Source organism: Falco naumanni, chromosome 7 (genome assembly GCF_017639655.2).
Source record: "Falco naumanni isolate bFalNau1 chromosome 7, bFalNau1.pat, whole genome shotgun sequence".
NCBI classification, from domain to species: Eukaryota; Metazoa; Chordata; class Aves; order Falconiformes; family Falconidae; genus Falco; species Falco naumanni.
The window spans coordinates 5,305,329-5,326,301 of record NC_054060.1 but is presented as its reverse complement, the minus strand read 5'-3'; the positions used below and the strand labels follow the sequence as shown (position 1 = coordinate 5,326,301).

Genomic DNA, 20,973 nt, shown 5'->3' with positions numbered 1-20,973 from the left:
CCCTACACGCAGCTCCCCAGCAGCACCCTCCCTCCGCCGCCGTGCCAACCGGGCCGTGCGGGGCGGGACACGGCGCCGCGCCGCCTCCACGCACCCCCCCGCACCTCCCACGGGGCCGCCGCTCCCCGCCGGCCTGGGCCCCCGCGGCGGCGGGCGCAGGGACCCAGCCGAACGCGGCCGCCGGCGCCCGCGGAATGTCTTTCATTCACGGGCACGCCGCGCCGCGCTGAGGAGAGGGGGGGCGGTGCCGGCGCCGTGCCCGGGCCAATGAGCGGCGTCGAGGCCGGGCGTCACGCGGAGGCGGACCAATGGGCGCCCGCCGGGCCTGAACTTTTGCCACGGCGGACAAGTTGATACATCGCGGGGGTGTGTCCCGCCGCCGCGGCTCCGGCGGGGGGAGCGGCCTTAACCCCTGCGCTGCCGCCGTGCCGCCATGACCTACTTTCCTGCGGGGCGGCCGCGGCGGGGCGGGGGGCCCCCCCCGGCCCTTCCCTTTCCCCTTCCCGGTCCCCGCGGGGCCACCCGCCCGCTGGAAGCCTGGGGAGGAGGATGGCGGGGCGGCGGCGGGGGGGGGGGGGTCCGGGTCCGCCTGTGTGTTTGTGTGCGTGTGTGTGGCGGCGGCGGCGGGGTGCGTGTCCCTTTAAGAGTTGGGAAACTTGAGCCGGTGTTTGCGCAACGCCCGGTGCCGCGCGGAGCCGCCAAAGTGTCTAGACTGGCACATGATGGGCGGCAGCCAATCGCGCCGCCGCTCGCGAGGGGCCCTGCGCGCGCGCCCCGGCCACACAAAAGCCAGCGAGGGCGGGCGGGCGCGGAGGCGGCGGCGGCCCCGGCAGCCGCGCGCAGGGCAGCGCGGGGACCCGGCGGCGGCGGGAGCGGAGCAGCGGAGCGGAGCGCCCCGACCGCGGGACGGGCCGCGCCCCGGGGATGCGCACCGCGCACGTGCCGGCACCGGCCTGCGCTGCGCTGCGGGCGTCCTGCCCTGCCGCCGCTCGCCGGCTTCTCTCTCCGTCTCTTCGTTTTTCTTAATTTTTATTTCCTTCTTTTCCACTCCCTCGCTCTTCAAATTTGGATTTTTTTCCCCCGGTTTTTCAATTTTCTAAAAAAAATTTTTTTTTAAACTATTTTTGGCCGAAAGGAATCGCCTTACCTCCGCCCGCGGCCCCGGCGCCGCTTGCCCGCCGGGCGGCACCCCCCGCCTCCTCTCCGCGTACGGTGGAGCCGCCGAGGGGCGCAGCCGAGCGCTGCCCCGGCCCCCCCCCGCACCGCGCCCCCGCCGCTCCCCTCCCGGCCCCGCGTTGGCAGCCGATGTAGGGCCCGGCGCGGCGCGCCCGAGCCCCAGCGCCGCCACGGGAGCGGCCCCGCACCGCCGCGGGCGTCGGCGCAGCCCTCGCGGCCCCGTCTATGCCCGCGCCGCGCCGCCTGCCCGGTGCGGCCCCGCCGCGGGCCGTCGGCGAGTGGCTGGGCAGGGCGGCGGGGAAGCGGGCGAGCGGCGGCGGGCGTGAGATGAGATAAAGCCGGCGGCGGAGCGAGGAGCCCCGCGGAGGAGGGCGCGGGGGGGCGGCGGCGGAGAGCGACGCGACCCCCGGCCGCCCGCGTGTCGTATGTTCAGGTCCAAACGCTCAGGGCTGGTGCGGCGACTTTGGAGGAGCCGCGTCATTCCGGACCGGGACGGCGGAGATGGGAGCGCCAGGAGCGGCCACGACCTCGGAGCCACCGGCAGCTGCAAAATCCCGGAGAAGAACCCCTCGGCGGAGATCCGCGCGGTAGCGCGCAGCCTGCTGCGGGAGGCGGAGGAGCGGCGCGGCGGGGCGGCGGGCGAGGCGGCGCCCGGCGGGGACCCCATGGCGGAGCGGCGCGGGGCCCGGCTCCGCGCTCCGCCGCGGCGGGACGGCGCCGAGGGGGCGACCCCGCGGCGGGCGCGGGAGAGCGACGGCCGGACGGTGACCTGCTGCCTCTTCAAGGAGCGGGAGCCGGGCGGCCCCCAGCCCGCCGCCGCCGCCCTGGCCGCCCGTGGCCCCGACGGCGCGACCGACGGCGGCTCCCCGGAGCGGCGCGGCCGGGAGGCGCGGTCGCGGCTGGTGCTGCTGGAGCAGGAGCTGAAGGCCGTCACCTACTCGCTGCTGAAGCGGCTGAAGGAGCGCTCGCTGGACAGCCTGCTGGAGGCGGTGGAGTCCCGCGGGGGCATGCCCAGCGGCTGCGTGCTGGTGGCCCGCACCGAGCTGCGCCTGGGGGGCCAGGCGGCCCCCCCACACCTGCTCCTGGGCAAACTCTTCCGCTGGCCCGACCTGCAGCATCCCGCCGAGCTGAAGCCCCTCTGCGAGTGCCAGAGCTTCGGCGTCGCCGACGGACCCACTGTCTGCTGCAACCCCTACCACTTCAGCCGCCTCTGTGGGCCAGGTGAGGAGCTGGGCGGTGGGGGCTTTCCACCCCCCCACCACCCCACCCCCCGTCCCAATTCGGGACATCGAGGCTTCAAGGCTCAGCCCATCCGGCACCCTCGAGGGCAGGCGGGATGCCCGGCCGGGATGCGCCTTGGCGTTGGTGTGGGGTCCCCGGCCTGGCATCCCCACCGGCACCGGCTCCCCCTTGTGCTTAAAAACCCCTTTGCCCCCCTGCACGCGAGGGTCCTCCCAGCCTGTTTGCGCAGTTTGCGGCTGCTAGCCTGGCCGGCTGCGCTGGGCAACCGGGCATGGCCACCGGGGCTGCGGGGATGCTCGCCGAGCGCCGTACCAGCCGGGCAGCCCAGGCATTTCTGGGTGATTGCTCATGGGTTTTTATACCGTGGCCAGAGGGATCCCGGAGGACACCAGCCTCCTGCTGACGGTCCCTTTCCTGACAAGAGCTTCGGTTATTTTATGGTTTTTTGCAATCCGGGAGCCTGCCATGCGTTGCAGTACTTATTTGAGAGAAACTTGTAGGCTGGGCGTGCTTCCCCTGAAGGTAGCTGGAGGCTAGCAGCAGGTTTTTTGCTTCAGTCGGAGGTGATGTGCATTTGTTGGGACTGCGCATTTATTTTAGAAACTGGCGAAGCCTCCGTGTTGCTTTCCTGCAGTGGTGGCTGTTTTCCCAGCGGTGAGTGGCCACCAGCCCTGTGCGGGCATTGCGGAGAGCAGCACTTTGATCGAGGGGCTGCTTAGCGTTTGGATAGCAGGTGACTGTACCCGGACCCCACCAGGCACTGGGGACAGTGGCAGGAGCCCGAGGAGGGCCTTGATGCCCTTTTCCGCAAGGGTTTGCCAGGCTCCCTGCAGAGACCATGCACATTCAGCTCTGCCACCCAGTTCACAGTGGGGTGACGCGGCCGAGCCCAGTGAAAACGCCTCTCGCTGCCTGGGAGGCGTCCCCTGCGGCGGCAGGTCTGGCTCTGGCATGGGACCAGCCAGACATCCCGAGACATCGGCGCTGTTAAGTTTTTATTTTCAGACTCTAAGCGCCCTGCAAGGAGAGCATCTTGTTGCTTGTCAGCTTGCTTGGTTAGGGGAGATGAGCAACCTTTTCTTAGCAGCAGTAAGTGACCCAAGGCCATCCCAGGGCAGTTACACAGGGGATGCTGAGGTTGTTCTTCAGGAGCTAACCCAAGCGGGGATGGAGTCGGTGGGCCCAGTACCTTGTGTTCGGATCCGTGTGGGAACCGAGGAGCACACCCTTGTTTCGGTAGCGTGGGGTCAACGTGATGCCGTTTGTTTTCAGTGCGGTCTCTCACTGGAGTGGGTGCCCAGTGCTGGATGCTGTGATAGAGCCCAGCTGGCTGGGTGCCTCTCAATTTTAGCAATAATTCAAGAAATGCATCACTGCTGTAATTTAGAAGGAACTCCCCCCCTTCCCCTTTGAACAGCGCACAGAGGTGATGGCGGACCTCTGTCAGCCTTCCGTGTGGTCTGGGCTCTTCCAAGGACAGCCAGAGCTAGTTAGCTGACCTGATTTAGTAAGGACTTGCTTCACTTTCAGTGCATGACTGCTGATGTGCTGCTGCTCGCAGCCCAGCGCTTGGGGAGCTTTGCTGAGCGAAGGTCGGGGGAGCGGGATCAGCCGCTCCTGCACCCAGGGGCTTCTTGGGATGGACCAGGGTTACTTTGGTGGCTGAGGCCAGCCTGGCTGCTGGCAGCAGGCTGCATGTGCCGAGAGAGGAGTGTCCTTTTCAGCACCTGACACCCTTTTGCAGTCCTTGGAATGTAGTCGTGTGTGTTTGAGCCATGGTTGGACGGTTGTCTCCCAGCGCGGATGAGGAAAGCATCGCTCTTTGGGAGCCGTGCTGCAGTTTGTGCGCTTCAGGGTGGTGGGTGCAGGGCAGGGGGGGACGGGGAGAACTGCAGCCTTTCCTGTGGTGAAGCCCACTTTGAAAGACCAGGGTGGAACCCCCAGTCTTGAAAGAGTAGGAAAACTCTTGGTCTTGAGTTGCTTCCAAGCGGGTTTTCTTCCATTGGGCGTTTGTAACCTTGGGAGGTTCCTACCCAGAAAGTGAAAGCATGAGGGTTGGGTTGATAAACCAAACACAGCACTAACGTAAAGTTTTGTTTTTCCAGAGTCTCCACCGCCTCCCTACTCTCGGCTGTCTCCTAATGATGAGCAAAAGCCACTGGGTACGTGTTTTCTCTCTTTCGATCTCCTGGCAGCTCTTTCATGGCGCAGTCCTGGTGTTGGTTCTAAGACAACCCTACGTGGCATGTCAGGCAAAAGCCAACAAGTCGGGATTTTATGGCTGCTCATTATTTCTGAGCAAGCATCAGCTGATGGGTTTTAAGAAGTAAATGGATGTCAGTTTATCATACCAAATTACCATGTAGGCACATGCATATTTTCCAAAATAATATGAAGCGCTATTTTTAATGAAGGCATAATGAAAGGTTACCAGACGTCATGTTTTGTCTGTGTGTGTAATCTGCGGGATGATGGAGTGGAGGGGGAGTGGGAGCTCCTGGGTGCCATTTCCATAAAGCCCTGCCTGTGCTGTGCCACGGGGGAACCGGCTATTACCCTTCCTCTGCGTATTAAAATGAGATGTAAACTCTTTGAACGTTGGCACTATATAATTTCAGAGTGATGTTTTGCTTTTCCTGGTGAATGACAAAAGCTTTTTTAAGAAAAGCCTAGCAAAAGCGGCTTGGGTGGGTAGGCTGGGTGTGAAGCAAAAGCCGCTGGAGAGCCTGGAAAATGCAGCCTGGGGTCTTGGTCCTGCGTGGTGCGCGCTGCCTTGGGGACCTTTTGAATTGGCATCGCTGCATCCTGACCGTCCTTTCTCAGTGCCCGCTGCTTGCTCAAGTAAATGGGGAGCAAAGATGTGGGAGGGAAGGGAGGAATCCCGTGTCCCTTTTGGGTTTCTTGCTGGGATCGGTGCAGCTGTGGCCGCATCTGGAGCGTGGGATTTCTCTCTTCGTCCCGTAGTCGGTGGCTGTGATTCACTGGGCGGGTAGTGACGGAGGCGAGCCGCTCTTGCTCCCCGTCGGGCAGTGACAGGGAGGAGGCTGGCAGGGTTTGCCAGGGTGATAGGAGCAGGACAGTGTGCCTGCCTGTCCCACCCAGCCCCGAGGGACGGCGGGAGCTGCCCCGTGCCAAAGGTGAGTCCCTGCCCTGCCAGGCCTGGGAACTGCCGGTGACCTGCCCACAACCTGCCATTTTTTCCCCATTTTTTGGGTGTTTGTTTTTTGTTTTTTTTTTGTTTTTGTTTGGTGTGGAGGCAGAAAAAAGGAGTTGTCCCTCCCTGTGCTCCCCCTTCTGAGTTAATTCCCTTCAGAAACTGCTTGTGTTGCAGGGAGAGATGATAGTGGGTGACATGTGACTTTATTAAAACAACAGCCAGGGATTGAAATTTGCTTCACTGGCTTGTTTGATTGGAAAAATAATAGTTAATCTGTGAGCAAACAGTTGAGCACTTAATTAGAGGCGTGTAAGCAAGAGAGAATAACAAAGACTCTTAACTTGTTAAAACAAAGTTTCCTTCGCTTCAGCAAAGAGGAAGGAAGGAAGGAAGCAAGAATAAACAGCTTCAAGAATTTTAATGGTGATAATTAAGTATAGTAACTGTGAGTTGTTTAGAGGCTTAATGTAACTTTATCCAGTAAGCACCAAGTTCCTACTTGTTTGATCAACTTAACTGCAGTTATTTTTGTGGTCGAAGCAATTCAAACTTTGCATTTGCGTGGTAGAGGTACAAAGTTAATCGTTGCTTTCTGGCCCGGTGGAGAGTTTCTCTTGCGGAGATGATGGGAAACTGAAGAGCCACAGATGCTCACATAGTGCTTGCAAATGCAGGAAAACTAAAAATGCTCTTTTTTTTTTTTTCTTTTTCCTTTCTTTCCCCCCCAGATCTATCAGATTCCACGTTGTCTTACACTGAAACAGAGGCTACAAACTCACCCAATGTCACGCCCGGAGACTTCTCAGGTTGGCAGATGTTTGTGCCTTCGTGCACGCGTGGTCTGTGCTGGGGAGCTTGTGTGGGGCAGGACAGCAGGAGATGGTGGCTGCTGCTGCTGGTGGTTTATATTCTTGGTGGAAAAAGAAGGGGGCGGGGGGGGTGGGGGAAGCGCAATTTTGAGTTGATTGTTCCGAGGCGCATGCGTTCCACGTGTCGTGATAAGATGGTGTTTGTGGGATGAGTGTGCTGGGACAAGTGGAAAGGTTTGGGAGGTGGCCACGGGGCCACACGTGTCCCCTGTGGAAGCCACCTAGACCTCTCCCGAGCCCCAGGGCTGTGGGCTGGCACGAGGTTGGGCTCTGTGCCGTCACTGTTTTCATGGCAGGAGCAGTGAGGCCATGGCGAACGATGACTGCTTTGTGGTGGTTCTTGCTGAGTCTGTCTGGCTTGTGTTACCTGTTGGGTCCTGGCCCTGCAGTGCAAACCCTGCTTTCATGAGTAGGGCTCCCAGCTACGATGCCATTGAAGCTCCTGAACAAAGCTTTGCTTAATTAGGTCCTGGTTTTTGCACTGCCCCACCCCTGCAGCCTTTCATTCATGTAATGGTGCTGTGTAAGGCCCTGGGTGGTTTTACCCACGAGCAGGTGGGGAGTTGGGGCTTCCATTTGCTCTGGCTGCCGTGATGGTTTCTCATCTTTCTCCTCTGATGCTGCATCCCAGGCTGGGGGCTGAATGGTGTGTCGGGCAGGAGGGACCTGTCTGTAGGACCAGGTTTAATTTCCATATAAGAAATGACATGGTTAACGGTGTGAGAGCCAAGATGAAGACAGATAAACCTTCGTCCTGCTGAAGCCCCGTGTGCCTCCTTGGGTGGTTGGGCTGGGCTCTGTGGTAGAGCAGGACTCTGGCACCTCTGTGCCCAGGTGCTGGATTGCTGAGCATGTGGATGGGCTTTGCTGCTCTCTGGGGGATGCTGCAAGGTGACAGCAGTGGAGGGGACCCTTAGGATGCTGGTCCTCCGGGTCCTAAACCAGTCCCAACCCCACAGCATTTTAAGGGGCATTTAAACAGCACAGCACCACAGTGTCAAGGGATGCTGGCATGTTTCCCTTCGGGGATTTTTTTCCTACTTCTCCTTTAAGGTTCTCCTGCTGCGGCCGGTTTTGCCACGGTGCTGCCGCGTGCCGAATGCAGCGTGCCGGCCCGCCTTGCTTTTGTTGTGCTGCCAAGTGTCCATAGCAGGGGAACAATTGATAGCCAGGAGTTGGATCATTCAGGGTTGTGCTCTAATAAATATGTGTTCAGTTCCTAACAAACATTCCTCAGGCTGGATATGCGTCCGTAAAGCTCCCCATGCCCATGGCTTTTATCGTAACTTGATAATTGCCGTTAATTATGGCAGCCGAGTTTGAAAACCACGGTTCCTGAGGATGTAGTGGTTCGGCTCCTCTCGCAGCGGAGCCCTTTATGGGACATCTGGTAGATTTTCTGGACTAGAAGAGATTTTTAACTTTTACTTGAACAATATAACAATAACATGTGACCGAGATTGTACTGAAATCGGATACCTCCTCTCCCCCTGCGTAGTTTCCAATGGTGTAACTTTTAATAAGAGTCTGGGGCTGTGTGATTTATTTTTCCCCAGTGCTCACGATTGCTGAAAGAGGATAAGAGCTTCACTGAAGTTAACCCATACTTGTCATCACAGGGAAGTAAAAGGAGAAAAAGCACTTAGACTCTAGTCTATCTGCCATATTTCAGTTTGTTTGTTCTCCATTTCAACTTATTTAATAGGTCTGCTTGAAATGTAGGCCTGTGTAAAGGATACACAAAGCACGTGGTCTTCCCTGCCTTCCCTTATGTGTACCGGAGGAGCTCAGTGTGCATTTAACTCCTGTTCCAAAAATAAGTACATTTTGGATCTAGCATCAAGCCACTACTATTTATTGCTTCAGCTTTGATCATCAAAAAGGCTTTTCCTACTAAACCCACGAAATTCAATTTTGGATAACAAAGAGAACCATTCTTCTACTGTTACTCGTTTACTTGATGAGCTTCTAAACAGGAAGTTTTAGCATGAAGTCAGAAGATAATCTCTGTTGTACGTATACATCTAAAAAAACCCACAGCCACCCTCTTTTTGAAGTGTAGACCTTCTCATGGCTATAATACTGCTCTTAAAAATAGCAAGAAGTCTTCAGTGAACTAGCAGGCTTGCTATAAAATTTGGAGGAACAGTCAATGCTAACTGGAAGCACAAGCTGTGCATAGTTGTGCAGATGAGACCTTCTGTGGGAACTGGATCGATGGATGGTGCTGCAGAGTCCTCTTCAGCTGAGGTTCAGAGCGTTTGGGTCACGAAAGGAAGCTCACTGTCCAAGGATTGGTGTCCAGCCACAGTGTTTCCCTCGGATTGGGGATGTCTCCGATGTCTCGGTGAGGTACAGTGGCTTGGGAAGATCTGGGTTGGTGGCAAAGGCACCTGGAGGTGTTTGATCCCGAAGTTTCCATCTTCTGAGTTTAAGCAGTGTCACATTCAGGCTCGCAGGAGTACGAGTTCCTCGTTGGGTTTTTTTTCTGCAGCTGTGCACACTTGGGGAGCAGAGGTGAAGAAAACCTGCCATTTCGGGAGTTGTATCTTGAGCCCTGTTGCTTCCCCTGGCTGGAGTTGTGCCAGAGCCTTGGCCAGTGTCGGTGTCCCCACGGCTCCCCCGGCCGGAGCTGGGGAAATACCAGGGAAAGGGCAAAATCCAGCAAGGCAGAAACAAAAGCTCAGCCCCGTGACTCATAATTGGTGGAACATTTGTAGTAATTTTTTTTTTTTTTTTTCCCTTCCCCTCAGACTTGGCTCCTCTACCACATGCCAAGAAGCTGCTGTACCCGTTAGACTTGCCAGGCTTGTAGAGGGCCACGCTGCTGCTGCGGGAACTGGTTCAGTACGGTGGGGACGTGCTGGAGCAGATGCTGTGGGCTTTGGGATCACCTGCCTTCCCCTGAATCCCACAAAGATATCCCTCGCCTTCCCAAGGAAGGACCTTCTCTTAAAGACCGTGAAATAGCCCTTCTCCCCTGGCACAGCGTGCCACATCGGTCTGTCTTTTTGGCTAAAAAAGTCCCCTGAAATGGTACAGTTAGTGACCAGAGTTCTTGTTAGTGGTGGCAATACCTTCTGGAGGTCCTAGGGACCATGCAGGAGGGGAGGAGTTGAGCACAGGTAGGGAGGGAAGAAGGTGGTGTTGCTGCTCGGGAGCCTTCTGTAGGTCTCTGCGCTGACTTGGCCATCACTCGTGGCTGCGGCTGCTGCTGCTGTAGGTCTTGTCTTCTAGAGAGTGCAAAAATGCATCAGTTTTCTTTGGAGCAGTAGTAAGGGTGAGTCATTGGCTGTAGGAGCAGACAGGTAGTGATGGGTACAACTCACTGTTGCCTCACCGCAAAGTCCCTGGCTACCATGCTGAGGTCCTGCACCGGCTGCGTGTCTCTGCTGAAGATACCAAACAAAAACTGCCTGCAGCAGTCAGTGCCAGGCTCGTGATAGCTATTTTTTCTCAAAAGGAGCCACTCGTCACTGGAGCCTGTGTCCTTACATGCCTGCTCGTTGCTCCTCGCTTCATCGGGCATTGTACCGGTGTTTGCATGGAAAATCTTGTCGCTCGTATAGAAATGCCTTTGTGAACCGGTGGGGCCCGTGAGGCTCGAGCCCAGCGCATGGCAGGGTTTTCCAGAGGGAAAGGGCTCCTTGCCAAGTGTGGGTGTCCGTGTCCAACCCACCTCCCTCAGTTCTGCAGCATGCCAGGGGACCCTGTCCCGCACCCGGTCCTTCTGCCACGGACTGGCCAAGCCGGTGCTGGAGCCAGGGGATGCTCGGCACCGGGTGGTTTCAGAGAGGAGAAAGGAGGGTGGCTTGGGGCTGGGTATCACACCCGAGCGGGGAGAAGTGCTGCCAGAGCAGTGAGAGCTGAGGAGAGTGGGGACAGCAGGGGCTGGTGAGGGGAGGTTGCACCAGCAACAAGAGGCTTTGCAGGAGGCAGTGGAAGATGCTGGTTTAGATTTTTCCAAAAACACTATTTATTTATTTTTTTGGACTTTGAAAGCAGTTCACTTCCCATATGCTGTTACTTCAAGATTCCAGCTCTGGTGAACCCACTTGGTAGCTGGGAATGTGCATCCAAAAGAAGAAATAGTGAGCTGGTGGTCTGTTGGAGGAGTGATTAATTCCTCTCTGCACTCCGGAGTAGTGGGGAGCCGGCCCCAAAAGTGGAAGCACAGATGTGAGCCTGCTCCAGGCAGCTCTGCCGAAGTCTGGAAGAGGACAGACTCCGTGTAGAAATGAGCTCTGCTCAGTCACTTACTCACTGTTCCCTTCTCCGAAGTTGGTGGAGGATAATTGTGAATTAACAGAGAGGGGAGAAACAAACAGAGACTGAAGGGCCTGGAGATTATTTAAAGTTTTGGGGGTTTTTGTATTTTATTTTTTTTAAGACCTGGGAAGGTAGAGACATTGCTTGCAGGGCACTGGTGGAACTGGGGGTGTTAGATTTGGGGAGCGGGGTCCCTGTATCCCTGCAGGGAGGAGGAAGGTGGGAGCATGCCTGTCCATCCCGGCTGATGACTCAGCCCTGCTGAAGCGATGCCATGGCTCCAGTGCGAGAGCCGGAGGGTTTTTTCTGCTTCCAGCAATATTTAGGATGAACTTAAGGAAGCATTTTTTTAAAACCCACTGAATGGAGAAAGTGAACGTTTCTCTTCCTCTCCCCCCAGAAATAACAGACTGCAAGGATTTATGCTAACAAGGAAATTTATGAAGATCCTGTGTGTTAGAAGTAGGGGGGAAAAAAAGGCGCCTATTAAATATGTAAGGCGGATATGTGTGGAAACTGGGCAAACATTGCCTTTTCCAGAGTGGGGGAGAGATTGTGAAATTACCTGTTAACAGAAACAGGAAAAAAAAAAAAAAGACATTTTCTCATTAATAGGGTGGCAGTTTCTTCTGGGGGTGAAATGTTGGCTTTGCAACTTTCTGATGGCCACCTCTGGCTTCGGCATGCCGGGGTGCCAGGCTCGCACCGCAGCCCTGGGTGCGGGTGCTGGCTCCGGCTGGGGGCAGCAGGTTGGGTCTGACCCAGCAGCACTGTGGAGCCTTTTCATCCTTTTTTGCCCCCATCCTATTGCAGAAACATAAATCTACTTTAAAAAAAAAAAAAAGTGGAGCATATCTGCACATCCAGTTTAATCACAGACAGATGTTTATTTGGGCCAGTAATGGTTTTGGTTTCCTTTTTCTTTCATATTTAACTTTAAGTTTGCTGGCGTGTCTTACCCTGCGCAGTCTATAACAATCAGGGTTTGGCTAAAAACTTTTCTTGTCGGAGGAGCGAGCCTGTTGCCAAGAGCTACTTCTCTGATGCAAAAAAACACATCCTGGAGGTGCTTTGTCAGATGTTTTTATATTAAACAGTTTTCCTCCATAATTTTAGTTTGCCAGTGGGAAATAAAGTGCATCTATTTTCTAATGTGCTTCAGAGAGGAATTCTTTGCTTGGTGTGAAGGTTTTCCCCGCGCGGCTGTGGATGGCTGTGAATGTTGGAATCCCCATCAGAGAGCGTGACCGCACAGCAGCATCCTTCCCCATGCTTGGGAGAACTTCCAAACAATAACCTACCTTCACTTCGGGTTTGTTCTTGTGCAGCTTCTGGCCCTACCTGAGGTTTACATCAAAGGCAACTGTGCAAACTACAGAGTGAATCATGGAATTAATCCCTGAAAGGGAATGTGGGCAAGCTCTCAGAGACAGCATCCCTGGGCTTTCAGTGCCTGTCCCTTTCAGAGGGCTGCAGGTGTGCTGTTTTATTCTACAACAAGCGTCTTTCTGGGCTGATGATAAATCCACCGGAGCCTGTAGCTTTACAGGAGGATTGCAGGTCTTTTTGCATTACGTTTGTGCTTGCCACAGTTGGGTGACTCAAGTGGCAGCTCCTGGGATTCAGACATTTTTGTCTTTGGAGCAGAAGGGAAATGGAAACCATCGTTGATTCTGCAGCCAGGTGGGCTCCTCGTTGTGTCCGAAGCCTGTTGATGGCAGTGCTTCATCCATGAGCAGTATAACCCAGCAGAGAGCACTCTGGGTTGTTAATGTGCAGCTGAAGATGCTGTCCAGAGCATTGAGATGGAGCAAATAAACCCCTACTTACCAAATGAAGCTGAAGCACCTTAGATCAAGGCTGGGGAAGATAACAGCATCACAGACTGGTCATGTTAGGAAGGGGCCTCTGGAGATGTAGTTCAACCCCTGCTGCTGCAGGCTTTCCTACAGCAGGCTGGACAGGGTTTTGTCCAGGTGGGTGCTGAATGTCTCCAGGGAAGGAGACTGCAAGCCTGTCCGGGCAGCCTGTCCCAGTGTTTGGTCTCCTTCAAGGCAAAGAAGTTCTTCCTTGTATTCAGATGGAACTCCCTGGGGGGCAGTTTGTCACCGTGGCCCCTTGTCCTGCCTGTGGGCACCACTGAGAAGAACCTGGCCCAGTCCTCGTGGCACTTGCCCTTAAGGTATTTGTAGACATTGATAAGATCCCATCTCAGTCTTCCCTTCTTCAGTCTTCTCTCCTCCCTGTGCACGGTTGTTTCTCCCTTAAAACCGTGCAGGGCAACTCCTGCTGCCCACCAAACCCAACAGCTGTAGCGCTGAGGTCTGCTGGAGCTTGCTCATGTAGAGCTTGTGGATGACCACGCTTGGGTGACAGTACACCTTCATGTTGCCACCGGTACCCAACGGCCTGTCTGGAGAAGCAGGAGAGGTGCCAGTGACCCCGTCCGTGCAGAGTGTGGGCTTCTGGAAGGAGGATGAAATTTCGGCAGTGGCTGTGCAGCTGTGGAAGGATTTCTAAAGCAAGTGACACCTGTTCGTAAAACAAAAAAAATATATATCCTACGGGTTATGAGCTCACAATACAAGACTTTCAGTCTTGAAATTAATTTGGAGCTGAGCCAGGTTTAGTACCATGGGGAGGGGAAATTAATTTCATGAAGGGTGAGGGACCTCTGGGGAACTCGCTGGAGATGGGAAAAGAGGTGATTTGTGCTGAAGGTCTCCTGAGAAGGGAAGTAAAGGTTGTTCTGAGGCTTTGTGTCCCGTGCAGCATGAGAGCATCGTCACCAGCCTCCAAAAATACTGTCTTCCAAGAGGGAAGGTGTCTTCTGGACTGGGAGGTGGAGAAATGTCCCTTCGTTATCAGCAGCACAAATGGTTTGCGAGAGCAACGCTGTTCTCCAGCGCATTGATGGTGCTGAGCGGGGAAGATGGGAGGGACCTCCCACAGCATCCTGCGTTCGGCCAGGGCTGCTGCATCCCAGGGACCTGCCTGCTCCAAGGAGCATCTTCAGTTGATGCAGCTCCGGTGACATTCATCTGAACTGGTAGAACAGTGGTGGACTCCCTTCTCCCATGTGTTTTCTCCTGCAAGGATCCAGGGTAGATGGGGCAGCTGTTGCAGAGATGTGAATCGAGCCGAAATCCCTCCCATCACTGTCCATTGCTTGTGTTGCTTCACGTGCGAGAAGATCTTTCCTCTTCGATGATGATGATGGCTGGTCCTCCTGCTTTAACCCTCCAACACAGGCAACACTTCCTAAAACGAGGACAAAAAGAGCTGTCCCTGGTCCAGAAGACAGAGAGAAAAAAATGCAAAACTAGCTGCCAGAGCTTAGGATCATCTGCCTGTCGTCACACAGGCTGCCCGTTGCAGGAGGGGTGGAGGAAGGTTGGTCTTACCAATACCTGGCCCCGTGCCTAATGCAGGGATTAAAGCTGCTTTGCGGATGATAGCTCTGCGTTTGTTCGTGTGAACGCTGCTCCGCGGCTCTGAAGGAGAGTTTGCGGTGACAGAGCCAGGCAGGGTGATGCCCTGAAACGAGCGTATCATGGGCAGCGTTGGGGAGCGCTGTTTCCGTGCAGGCAATACGCTGAATTTCTCAGTCTGTTTCTGCAGAAGAGGAAGGGACAGTTGCCCTTTTTCTCCTTCCCTTACCTGGAGCCGGGATGGCTTTTCACAGCTAGCTGGGATGTTTTCAGCCTAGAAGTTCTTGGAGTAAGTACAACACCTCGATAAAATGTTTTTGTCTGTGGTTCATTGAGTAGTTATGATGCTTGGCCTTGAATCACAGAATAATCACATCCCTCACTTCTCCCAGCACCTAAGCATCACACTTAAAAAAAGAAACATCAGGAAGTAAGCAAGTTACTTAAAAGTAAATTAGGTTAAGCTTTGTAGCCAAAACATAACATTCTTGCACTCTATTAAGAGTTGGATATAGCTTTCTAGGTAGTAAAAGTTCTTTTGATGTAACTCCGGTTGTGTCTTTTAAACAGTGCGTATCTGATGGTATGTCTTTGTTTGAACTTTACTTTTTCTCTGTGCCTGTGTTTTGCTTTTTAAACAGATTTCCTGAATGCTGGACATAATGTATTTATGACCTTTGAAAATGGTGAACGTTCTGAAGGAGGAATGTTGGCTTCTTACAGGGACCTGTAGAGAGAGGCTTGTATTCACAGTTACAGTAATAGAAATTATTTTTTTTTTTTGTGGCACTTTGATGAGTGAGAGGTGTTTATAGGCTTGATTCATAACTGAGTTACTAAGGTTTTCCACGGAAATAACTTATTAAATCTGTGGCGCTCACCAAAACGATTGAAGTCTGTAAACTTGCTGTTCATCAAAGGCACCTCCTTTCCCGGACTCCAGTACCTAACTCAGCATTTTATCTCTGGAGGATGCTCAAGACCCAAAAGGGGTGTGCAGTGTGGGAGCTTGAGACGTGTTTTAATAAGAAATTTAAAAAAAAAAAACAACCAACCAAAAAACCAAAACCTCAAGACAAACTGGAAAGGAGGAGGAAGGAAAAAAAACCCTTCAGGAAAAACATCCCTCGTCGTTCGGAGCTGCTGATGGTTAAACCTGGTTTTCTGGAACACTGCTTATTTGTGTGGGTTTTACTTTGCTGCTCGACAGCCGAAAAGTACATCCCTTTGCTGCTGGCCGGGCTGCTGCAGGCTTTGAAGTGCCTTGAGTCCCTGGAACCGCAGGTTCAATTTACTGGCAAAGGAGACTCGGCTCTTTGTCCTTCCAAAGTGCTTGGAATCGGAGGGGATTAGGCACGCGGCTGCTGTGGTTCCCAGCCCTGCCGAGCACTGCCATGCGTCCTGCCGTGGGCTGCAGGAGGGAGGAGAGGAGCGTGCTGCCTCCCGCTCCTGCGTGGGGATCAAAGTGTTTGGTGGTGATCGAGGATGAGGAGGGACATCTGCTCATTGAGGTCGCACCTTGCTCATGGCGATTGGGGTTGGATGATGGTTGTCCCAGCAGTGGGCTGGACTCGCTCTCCCTCCTCTCCCTTGGTTGATTCCCCCAGAAAGTGGGTGTTCAGCCTGGAAAAAAGCATTGCGGCGGGGGCTGAGTGCTGGGAGAGGGGAGGTTGATATGAAGTTGTGCAAAGCACCGCCAGCACTGGGGTCTGGCCTTCGGATGCTGAGAACTGTTGAATTCCTGTTTGTTTTTTGGTTTTTTGTTGGTTTTTTTTTATTGTAAGAACAAAAACATTTCACATGGAAACGCCTGTTTTGGCTGACCTCTTCTAGAGTTGCTGAATGCTGACTTGTAATGGTCTTTGCAGCTCCTGGGGCTGGAGCAGGGATTAAACGGACTCCAGCGTTGAAGTGCTGGAGCGTGTTGCTGCCCCGCTGCCTGCTTCCCGGAGGTGCTTTTCCTTTGGTGAGAAGCTGAGCATCGTTTTGGTTTGTCATCCTGGGCTTTGGTTATGGGAAAATACCAGCAGCGTCAGAAGACATAGTTTTAATTGTATTTATCTCCTTAATCAGCCTTTTTTCAGCCGTTTCAAGGCAAGCACTGGGGTTGAGCCCGTGTTGGGGTTCAGGGTTGTGCCTCGTGGCAGCACAGGGAGGCTGATCTGTGGCCAGGTGCTGAGTCGCACTGATCCAGCATTGTGCCCAGGGTACATGATAAAGCCACCCTGCAGTGGTGATGGGCCGGTGCTCTGGCTTGTGCCCCCGCGCTGGGATGCAGCTGAGTCTCTTGGCTGTGCCCAGTCACAGCCGTGTCAGCCCAGCCAGCCACCCTGACGCTGCCCTGCAGAGCTCTGGCCGCAGCCTGGGCTCCTTCGCCTGGGAGTGGGCTGCGATGCCTCTCTGTGTCTCAGCATTTTGCATTTCAGGTTATAAAATCCCAAGTACGAAACCTGCCAAAAAGTCAAATTCCCAACAGTGCAAGAGAAGAGGGATCAGTATAGAATTTGTTTTTTAATTTGCAGCAGTTTTCTGTTCCCTGGGGGAGCAGGAGCCCTTTCCTGATGGCGCAAGGGCTGCTTGCAGCAGAGCCCACATAGTCCTCCCTTACAGCATCCCTCAGCCCTCCCCACCCTGCTCCAAGCACAGTTCCCAGAGGAAACCTTGGACCAAAGCCCTCCTTTCCTCCCCAAATGGCAATTCATGCAAGTGCCCTCGTGTCACATTTGCTCTCCCAGCTGGATGCCGACACTCAGCTGGACCCAGTGCAGCTTGGCCATCTCCCTGCCTGGGCTTTGAAGAGCTGGTTGCTGCCCTCCCCTTCCTCCGCCTGTGTTCGGGTTTTATGGATTTGGAGATGTTCCTCCTCCTAAGTGCTCTTTGGTGGCTGGGGAGGATCAGGCTGCCCTTTCCTTGTGTTGGCTGTGTTGTAGAGGCTGGAGGAGGAGCTGGAGGCTTCATCCTGCTGCAGGGGCATCTTTTGCTGCAAAGAGGACCACGCCAGGGATGCCTGGGCAGGATTTCTTGCAGCAGCAGCACTGCAGAAGGGGTTGAGACACAACTCTGTCAGGTTTATCTAGGTATTCGATTAGCAGGAGTGAAATGTGCCAGCAGGAAGGCTATTTTTCAGTACTTTCCATTTATTAAGGTCTGATTTGCTAAGATTTTTCCGTTTGAGGAGCCAGAGAATGTTAAAGACTTGTAAAAAAATGCCAGCTGCTTTATGCTTTCACACATAATGATGCAAACCACTGTTGTCTATTTAATAAAAAAAGCAGTGACTGAAGGGTTTGCAAAAAAGCCCCATAGTTACCTGCATGGCGGTGTAGCACTTGGGTGCCTGGTTGGTGGGTGATGATAACACTGCATTTTCTTCAGATTTATTCCACCTGTCTCCGGAGGGATGGATGTGCTGTTCAGAGCACGTCACTTTTCTTTATTTCCTCTTTTTTTTTTTTCCATTTTCCTTCTGGCTGTTAAAAAGCATGGCCTATTCTGGGGGCGAGTGCCTAGCGCTGTGCTCAGACAACGGTCCATTTGTGAGATCCTGCGCCGGCAAAATGCAAGTTTGTCCACTTGGAAGAATGAGGCAGTTGATTCGTCTCCCCCTGCGGAAGGGCTGTGGGATCTCAGAGCATCCCTGCTCTGTCCCACAGAGGCGGCAGTGAAGACAAACACGGACAGTGGTGGCTGGGAACTCCCCTGGCTCTGCTTTCCCTCACTTCTGAATAAATGACGTCGGTGTTGCTGGTCCCTGGCAATGCCTTTGGGAGCACCATTGCATCTTCCCCCGAGCTCTGTAGCACACACGGTCATTGTGCCCTGAGCCCTTCCTGTGGCTTTTATATTTGTTGCTCTTTGAGCCCTAAAGTGAGAGCTGTTTGTGAAAAAGACCTATATGTATTTTTATTTTTGCCCCATTCTTCTTAAGATCCAAAGGAGCCACAGTATAAGCCGGCTGTGCAGAGAGGGAACTGTGGAATTACACTGAGTAGACCCTCGTCTTGTGCTCAGTGCTGCAGGTTTCTTTAGGGTCCAGCACTTGGAAAAGGAAAGCAAATATGTAGAGAAGGCTCTTTACATTAGTTAAGTGTCAGCAATTAGCAAAGCTTACAGGAAGTGCCGTACTAAAGCATTAAAGACACTTTGAAATACCACACAGGCGTAAGTGATGCTGGGGGAGGCGATGCTGCATGGGCTTGGTCCCGTAGCATCTTCCTCCTGGGCTTGGCTTGGCTGACGGTGCTCTCGGCTCATGGCCAGGGGTCCAGCTCGGTGCTAAGTGCGTGTGTGTTGCACAGTCTCTGTGTTGGGGTTTTTGGTGGAGTAAAACTGTTGTGGCCCTTCTGGCGTTGGCAGGGTGTATCGCTTTGGCTGTCCTTGCCCATCCCAAAGGAGGAGCTCTCATCCATGCAGGCGTTGCAATCAGTGACCAAAGCTGTGCCGAGTCTCGCAGCTAATAGTTGCCGGTACTTCTAAAAGGTTCAGGTTGCAAGATTAGATCTGGTTGGTTTTGTCTAGTGCGACAACCTGGTGCACCCAGCTGTGGAGAGGGGGAGCAGATGGGAAAACGGGGACTTTAATGTCTTCGACCCAAACTGTTCCTGTAAAATGTGTGTCTGCAGCTGCCATTGAAGTCTCAAGCGTTTCTGCGCAGGGCTGATAATAGCAAAACCGAATCCATGAGGTTTTGATTTTGGCCTATTCAAAACTAGAGCACTCTTTCTCCTAAGATTTTATTGAAGCCCTGAAAACAAGACGACGTAGTTCTGCGGGGGATGGAGCCGCCTGTGCCAGGGTGCAGGAGCAGCCCTTCGTGGGGAGGCCAGGGCTTGTTTTTCCCCAAGTGTCTCAGGAATTGCTTTCCGAGATTCGCAAAAAAACCCAACCGAACAAAAAAAAAAAAAAACCAACAAAACTTTATGAATCAACCGGGAAGCCAGTAAAAATTAGTACTAACAACCTCATTTCAATAGAAATAGGTTTGCTGCTCTGCCGGCTGCCAACCATTTATGAGACTGGCTGGGTGCCGGCGAGCAGGGTCCAGCACGCTGCATCCTTCCACCCTCCTGCTGCTGGAAATAATTTGTGACTTAAAAAAAATAAATAACACTATTGTGGAGCTTGTTTTATGGTTGGGGCCTGAGCTGGGCAAGGGTGACAGCTCTAGCTAGCGCTGGAGTTTGTAAAACGTGGCTGGGGGCTTTCTCCTCCATCTCTGGTGGGTTTCTGCAGGGTCTGGGCAGCGCAGGTGAGGACACTGGGTGAGTGTTGCATCCACGGCGTGTTCGCTCTGCTCACCGGATCCCACGCAAGGGGGAAGAGCTGGGGTGGTGGCCATGCCCATGCGGGGCTGTTGCAGGGAGCACTGGATGCCATTAGGTGCCACGTGTTGAGTAGCTCAGCAGCCCTTTGCAAAAGCCTTGCCTGGAGCTTTGACACTGATGCCCCAGACACATCTGCTCATGTCGTTTTTACATCGATGCCCCAGACACGTCTGCTTGTGTCATGTTTTCTGCCCATTTTGTTCAATTTTCCTGCAAGGAGTCTAGAGAAATGCTGCATGCAAGGGAGTGAGTAGGTCGGTCAGTCCGAGTTACTGCTATAACTAACTCACTGACCTGCTGCAGTCTGTAACCATCAGTGGAGGTCGATGAACGTGGGATGAAAGAGCCCATTGCACCCCTGCGGTGGGACGGCCGTGGGGTGGTGGGCTCTGCGGAGGTGGTGTTTCCTGCAGGCAAATACAGGGTTTGGGCAGCCCCACCGGGATCCAGGCCACAGGGCTGCCCCGGTTCTGGGTGCCTGTCACAGGACGGGACTGGGCTGGCTCTTACTCCATCACTCGGTCCTCCCCCCGGCTCAGCCAAGCCGTTGGTGTTCCTGTGGTGTGAGCTCTGGTCCTCACAGGATGGGGTTATCCTGGGACGAGGGATGGGCAAGGGGAGACTCTTGGGCTATGTTGTGCACTCAGTGGGCTGGTGATACGCCATGTGCTTTGCTTCCCGAGCCCACATCTGTGGTGGGGATATCCTGGCCCCACCAAAACCCAAAGCTGTTTCCCAGTGAGCCAGGTGACAGTTTGTTTGGAGGACCAGACTCCAGAACAAGCCCTTTCTTTGATTTGACCCATCTTTCAGTACTGCGGGAGGTTCCCAGCATGGGAATCCATCCGACTTTCTCCAATTGCACGAGGTTTTATTTCCACACTTGCACAGAGGGGTGGTTGTGCTGAAAACCGGTGTCTGTGGCGCCTGTCGGCAAAGCCTCTGTCCGTCCCTGGCAGACACAGTCACCTGAAGCCGTGCCAAGCGCTGGGGACGGCTGTTGGTCTGCAAGGCAGCCACAGTGCCCGTCGGGGTGAGTGCGGAGGGGTGGCCATTTGCACCCTGTTGGCAGCACGTCGCATCTGTCTTCGCTTAGTCCAGCTGATTTATACCTGGCTTGCAAAGATTTACAGCCGTCTCATGGAAAAAGGGAGAAAACCAGTTTCTGGGATGCCACGGGACTCCCTGCTAAAGTCACTCGCGTGTGACGGTGGAAACTTCCACCCCAGAGGAGAGCAAGGAAATTCCTTTGTGAGTACAAAGTAAGGTAAAGATCCTATGTGCGTGGTGAGTTGCTCTTCCCCCCATTGTTGAGCTATTTTAATGAAAGGGAAATGTCAGCAAAAGTATGTTTAAAAAAAAAAAAAAGTCACTTGCATATCACTGGGTTTAGAATAGGAGTGCTCTGGGCAGCTGCTTTGCTGCTGAAACAAGAAAATTAGAGTCTTCTTTTATTTCCAGGTAGCAATGACCACATATTTTGAAATATCCATGGTCTTTTCCAC

At 54.0% G+C, this 20,973-nt stretch overlaps 1 protein-coding gene across 1 annotated transcript in view; it reads left to right on the top strand.

Moving 5' to 3' along the window:
• Nucleotides 1–607: 607 nt before the first annotated feature.
• The window catches only part of SMAD6 (SMAD family member 6), a 45,792-nt gene continuing 25,426 nt past the window's right edge, over nt 608–20,973 (top strand). Inside the window, exons 1-3 of the mRNA XM_040601530.1 lie at nt 608–2,397; nt 4,524–4,580; nt 6,304–6,381. Of these exons, the coding sequence (XP_040457464.1) occupies nt 1,602–2,397; nt 4,524–4,580; nt 6,304–6,381 (931 nt within the window). The 5' untranslated portion in view covers nt 608–1,601. The remainder of the gene's footprint in view (nt 2,398–4,523; nt 4,581–6,303; nt 6,382–20,973) is intronic.